At 40.1% G+C, this 6762-nt stretch overlaps 1 protein-coding gene across 1 annotated transcript; it reads right to left on the bottom strand.

Annotated features, from left to right (window-relative positions):
• Positions 1–3629: 3629 nt before the first annotated feature.
• LOC108763952 (uncharacterized) lies at positions 3630–6412 on the bottom strand. Its single transcript, XM_018511920.1, is given in 4 exon segments — positions 3630–3801; positions 3803–3853; positions 4661–4887; positions 4934–6412. Coding segments are annotated over 4 exon segments (1929 nt in total).
• Between the last annotated feature and the right edge of the window lie 350 nt (positions 6413–6762).

Raw genomic sequence — 6762 nt, 5'->3', positions numbered from 1 at the left:
TGGTGGGGGGTACTTATTAGGGTGCAAGCTTTCCCCCTTTATGTTATTCTGACGCGCTCGAGTAAATCCCAAAATCCCCGGTTGGCCTCCCCTACTATAAAGGACCGAGAGGATTATCTGCTGCGGCGTTGTGAGAGATCGCCAGGATCTCTTTTACGGAATTGTGATCAAGGCGGTCTGGTGCGTGCACACGAGGTAAACCGATTCGATTTGGCTATCTTGCGGAAGGACGGTGTGAGTTTAGAACAAAGGTTTTAAACCGCTTGGAGTGTGCACGGAGTGAGTTTAAAACGAAGGTTCTAAACCGAGAGAATTATCTGCTGCGGCGTTGCGAGAGATCGCCAGGATCTCTTTTACGGAATCGAGAGAATTACCTGCTGCGGCGTTGCGAGAGATCGCCAGGATCTTTTACGGAATTGTGATCAAGGCGGTCTGGTGCCTGCACACGAGGTAAACCGATTCGATTTGGCTATCTTGCGGAAGGACGGTGTAAGTTAGAACGAAGGTTCTAAACCGTTTGGAGTGTGCATCCGATGCAATCGCAAATAACGCCAGATTATTTGATACACCAAAATCAAGTAAGTCCACAACATATTGCATCAGATCATTACGACTCACAGTTTGTTGCTAAGCTCATTGTTCAGATGAATAATTGCAATCTCATTAGAGGAGCTTCAAGAGCATGTTACCAAAGTAGTGTCTGCCTCGTAAACAGAGGGCTAGCCAGGTTATCCGGGCCTTAACAGGCATCTGCCAGTCCGACGGGACTCCTAGACGGATTACCATTGCCGAGGTTGAGACAAATGCTTATCCCTTGCTTTGCGGTGCCGGCATAAATATTGGATGGGAAAGCATCATACATACATTACAGAAGGATCGGGATGCACATTCACAAGTCAATAAGTAATACCATTCCTATAAGAATCATCAGACGGTTGCAACGTTAACTGAACGTTACGCTGATATTAACGTCATGGTCTGAGACTTGAGTCAGCTATCAATAAACTTGACGGAAAGTAGTTTCCTTTCTACGACTACGAGCTGAATGCTTCCTTTTCACATTGTATGCGTTACGAGTTGAATACTGTCACTCACGTTATCTGCGTTATGCGTGCACAGCCATACTATATGCTTTAATACACCTTATACTTTGAGATATTATGATTTAGATATTTCGCTATAACGACTCTACTTAACCTATGTTTATTGATATTATTGTTATTCTTGTTATGATATATACTGTATGTTAATTTTCTTTATTCTCTTATGTGAAATCATTACTTTGCGTTAGATATTAATCCAAATATGTTAATCGATCTTATTTGCTTGAACACTGATAGTTTTACACCGTTATTGAATTATATGAATTGTGGCGGTGTGTTAGCGTTTATTGCCTAATCTGACCCTGGTTATGCTGTTGCCCTCTGTCTATTTGTACGTTCTCATGTTACAAACTAATTGACGCGACTGTATAAACTCGATTTGCTAATACTATAGTCTATTATTAATTTTTAAAATTGTGATAATTACACGTTGATGATTTACTCTCCTGACCAACGTATCTGTGAACTAGCAGTTCGTCCCCACGAACTAAACATTATTATTCCAGATAATTTTGTTAATAAGTATTCTCTACCAACAAATAAAGTAGAAGCATCTCATTTAAAAGAATTATGTTCAGTACAAGAAACTGCTTTAGATTTCGGTTTAGCATTAGCTCCAAAATTAAAAAGAAAGTTATTGGATTCAAAAAATTATTTTCTGAAGATCAAAGTAAGCAGTGCTACAGGCGTAATAAGTAATGCGGTTAGTTCAGGATTGGAATTTATTTCACATGAGAAAGGCACCTTAAAGTTTATTACAACTGTTTGGTTTATTAATATGATATCAAAGTGGTTTAAAATTATGAGTTCTAGAAATTTAAGAATAGCTTTGAGTAGATTATCGGAAAACAAATTTTCTGAAACAATAGCCTTTTTGGAAGAACTTATAGAATTAATGACTTCTATAAAAATTGGTTAATCTGGAGCATGGAAACCATTTCAAACAGGGATAATAATATCAACGCAATCAATTATTGATTTATAAAACATATCTACTAAACTGTGAAAACTTTGAATTTGTATTTACATCGCGCTTCATGTAGGATTGCGTAGAAAATTTGTTTTCTATTATACGTTCGAAGAATGTCATACCAAATGCTCTTCAGTTTAAAAACAATCTGAAAATAATTGCAGTTTCACAATATATGAAAAGCGTTTCACATAGTTCGTATCAAGAAGATGATAGGGAATTTTTTTTCAGAATTTTTGAATATTCTAATGAAAGAAAATAAAAATAAACTTAAAGATTCCAGCCACAATCAAACAATACAATCGGTATCTCTTGAAAATAACAAAATTAATGTTTAATAACACAACATTAAATTGTTTATACTATGTTGCAGGGTATGTAATACATAACATAATTAGTAAAAGTAATATATCATGTATTGCATGTACTAGTTCCGTAGGATCAAAGACACCTACAATATCTCCTTATGCATACTTAACTAAAGTTCGATGTTTTAATGAGGAATCTTTGTTTTTTGTTAATGTTTTACTTACCGAGTTCTTGAAACCGGGAGTACGGGAAAGCAACGGAATAATCTAGACTCGAGTTTCGGGAAAAGTATATATTCTTGATTATTACTACAATGAGACTACTTGCTCGTGTACAAAAGGATAACGATATAATAATAATGATGGCGGCTAAAGCGGCACGTAATCCCCTCGTCTATATATCGTCTCGGACCAGCGCCACCTATGGTCCAACAGGGGTAGTCTGTTGAAGCGCACTCAACGCGCGAATAGAAAATTATGAAAGGGTTCCATTTGCTACATCCCTCCCCCGGAGGTGTAAACATTAGTCTAATAATTTCGTGGGTGTAATTATTTTTCGTCCGCTACGGGTCCGCTTTTTAGTCTGTTCGGTAATCTCGTTCTCGGTTGGTATTCTTCCGTTTTCAGTCGTGACTCGTTTTACCTTTGATAAGGAGAAAGGCTCGCCAGCGTTTGAAGATTGTTTGTACTGATCTTTGAACTGTTTTAATTCCTCGCTAGCTTCCGCTGTTGATAGTTCTAGGGAATAAAGCCGCTGTACTGGGCGTACTAATTCTCCAGAGGCTATTTGGAGCTTGGCTACACGTATCTTCCCGTCCTGTCCAGGAAAGACTTGAATTACCTTCCCTAGCGGCCAATTCAGACGTTTCAGATGATCACTGCCAATAACTACGACGTCTCCTACATTGATGTTGGTCTGAGAAGTTTGGCTCCGTCTACTATTCTTGCGTGATAATTGTCCCAGGTATTCGCTTCTGAATCTCTGGCGTAGATGTTCGCGTAATGTCTGACGATATTTGATTCTTTTGTTGAGCTTCTCAGCGGAAGCGATTGCGTCTAGATCCGGCATCCCGCTGTTGCGTGTGTCTTGTAGAAACAGCGCTGGTGATAATGGAATGAGTTGGTGAGGCTCTTCTGCAATATATGTAATTGGGCGGGAATTAATAACAGTCTCACAGTCGCATAAAATCGTTGTAAGCTCCTCATAGTTTAGAGAAGTTCGTCTTAACACCTTCCGTAGAATTTCTTTTACGGATCTTTTAGACTCTCCCACCATCCTCCCCACCAAGCTGCCGTGGGAGGGTTGAAGATCCATTGAATTTTCTCCACTGAGCCGTATTCTTCGACTTTCGTCCAGTTGATTTCCTGAAGATTTCGGCTGGCTCCCGTGAAGTTGGTCCCGTTATCTGTGTACTGCACAGGGTCTTCCTCGCCGCGCCACGAACCTGCGAAAGGCTTCTAGGAACAATTCAGTAGATAAGGACGTTACTAATTCCAGATGGATGGCTCTATAAACTTCGCAGGTAAAAAGGCAGATCCATGCTTTGGTACCGTTTTTCAAAAATAGTGGGCCTGCATAATCTATGTCTGTAATCTCGAAAGCTGTTGCGTCTGTAACTCGGTTTTCTGGTAACGCTACTGGCGATGTCTCGATTTTCTTGGCGTTGTATCTTTTACAAATGATGCACTTTTGAATAACTGACTTGATTGTGCGTCTGCTCTTAATAATCCAATATTGTTCACGCAACCGATTCATTGTGATTTCTGTCTGTGCGTGGTTTAACTTCCTATGCGTGAACTCGATCAACTTATTGACAACTGGATGGCCGCAGTGCAGCACAATCGGATAACGAAACTCGAATGAGTTCTGTCTGTTTGAAATTAAGCTCTTTGTTCTTAGGAGTCCCATTTCATCAGTATACACACATAAAGTGTTCAGTCTGGGATCGTTGGCACCTGAGAAACTTTCTTCTTGGACTAATCTCAGCAATATTAGTTCCGCTAATTGGACTTCCTTTGTTGATAATGGTGATATAGATCGAAAATCATTCTTTTGGTGGCTGTTGTTGATAAATCTTCTTATCCACGCCAGTGTACGAATAATTCGAGCGTAGCTCGATGAGGTTGATAGACGATCTACTAAATTTCGATTGCGAAGATTCCTGCTCACATTGTTCCCGTCCTGGGCTATCAATTGAATATCGTGATATATTTTTCTTGCTCTTGTGGTTTTCTTAGTTTCGCTAGCTATTAACTTCTCGTCTGTTGTAAGATCCAGGTTTGGCCATAACTCTGGCGAGAGCTTGAGCCACGAAGGCCCTTCCCACCAGCGAGATTCTAGAAGTTGTTTTGCTTTGCAGCCTCTTGAAACCAGATCTGCAGGGTTCATTTCTCCTAGTACGTATCGCCAAGATTGTGGATTACTTAATTGGCATATTTTTTGAACTCTGTTCCAAACGAACGTAGCCCACTGTGTTTCTCTCTGTATCCAAGACCGTCGATGAATCTGTCCAGTTGTATTGTTTGATCTCTGGATTGTTCAAGGCATTGACCACGTTGTTCATTAACCTGGCTCCTATCGAGGCGCTTAATAGTTCCAATCTTGGGATCGTTGCCTTTTCTTTTGGAGCTATTCGGGATTTGACTTGTATGAAGTGCACTTCTATCTTGCTGTTGTGCTCGATTCTGGCGAAGATTACCGCCCCATAGGCTGTCTGACTTGCATCTACAAAAAGATGTAGGGTTTCGTTATTCTTTAAGGTCCATCTTGGGATCTTCAGGTGACGTAAATGTTCTAACTCTCGTTGCCATTGCAGGAAGGCTTCTTTGTCGTGGTTCTCGACTTCTACATCCCAGTCGGTATTCTTGTTCCACAAGCTCTTAAGGAGCAACTTAGGCATGAGTTGTACTAGACATGTTATTCCTAGAGGGTCAAATATTTTTTGTGTAGATGATAGAATTTCTCGTTTTGTAGCTTTGATTGGAGTTTTCTGTGACAATGTTGTAGGCGATAACATCAATATGTCTTCCTTGACATTCCAAACCAGCCCCAGTACTGGAATCTCCTTGATGGAACCTAGTCTGTTCGAATATTGCCACCCTCTTAAATCGAAGCCACCTTTGGCCAAAATTGAAATTGGTTTCTTTTTAAATAATATCGCTTCTTCTTCCGAATCAGTACTGGTAACACAATTGTCCACGTAGAAGGACCGCTTCAATTTCTGGATGATGCTCTTCTCGTGGGCATCTTTGGCTTCTATTAATGTTTGTTCTAAATGAAGAGCAATGGTAGTCCCTAGCAAAAAAGGGCTGCTGGCGATTCCAAAGACTACTCGATATATTACAAATTCGTCCGGGCCTTGCGTCCTTTTCCACAAGAATCTCATGATGCCGTGCTCCTTAGATGCTACGCTGATTTGTAAAAATGCTTTCCGTATATCAGCAATAAGGCCTATTTTGTTCTCTCTAAATCGTAAGAGCAGCGATGGAATGAGTTCTATGAAGTTTGGTCCGGTTTCTAGGCACTGATTTAGAGTTGGTTGATTTTTTCCTTTAACTAATGCATCAAAGACCGGTCGAATACGAGTTGTACTTCCTTCCTTGATAACGAGTCGGTGTGATAAGTAGAAGCTTGAATTACTCGTTTCTTCTTCTCGAACTACTTCTATGATGTCTTCTTTCAGCCACTCATCGAAGATTTTCTCGTATTCATAAAATAAATTTTGATCACGTAATCTCTTTAGTGTGTTCTCTAGTCTTTTCTCTGCTACTTCTCGATTTTCACCGAGCGGAGGGTGGTTCTCCTTCCAGGGCAGGATCACTTTATACTTTCCCGTCGAATTGATCTTGGTAGTTTCTTGAAATTTCTTCAGAATTTCTTTCTGGTATTCTTCTTTTAATAACCTTTGAATTGGATCTTTGATGCCGAGAACGTCGAGACTCCACATGTTTTCTGGACTTACTTCTGAGGAGAACATCGCGGAGATCATCAAGGCAGTGTCTTCTTGTTGTTCGTCGGGGACTTTTCCCATCAAAGTTCAGCCGAGTTTGGTTTCCATAGCGATGTCGTTCTTCAACCTGTACATCCTTTCTGTGTATAACTTACCAAGAATGTCCGCTCCTATGAGTATGGATATCGGCTGTATATCCGTACCTATATCGAAAAAATTTATAGCTTTCTGTTGTAACTTTTCTTACCAGGTTCCTTTTACTGGTTGCAAAATATTCTGGCAAATTGTATCCTGATGAAATGCCACGAAGTTGCATGTGTATGTATCATCCAGTGAACGTAGAGTGACTCGATAACATTTATATTCCTGAGGTGCGGTTTTGATACCGCCAAAGAATAGGTGCGTCATTGTTTGCGTATCTAATTGTTTGA

This window comes from Trachymyrmex cornetzi, unplaced genomic scaffold, assembly GCF_001594075.2.
Source record: "Trachymyrmex cornetzi isolate Tcor2-1 unplaced genomic scaffold, Tcor1.1 scaffold1120, whole genome shotgun sequence".
Lineage (NCBI taxonomy): Eukaryota > Metazoa > Arthropoda > Insecta > Hymenoptera > Formicidae > Trachymyrmex > Trachymyrmex cornetzi.
Note: the sequence above shows the minus strand (reverse complement) of the source record. Positions and strands in the feature narration are given on the sequence as shown.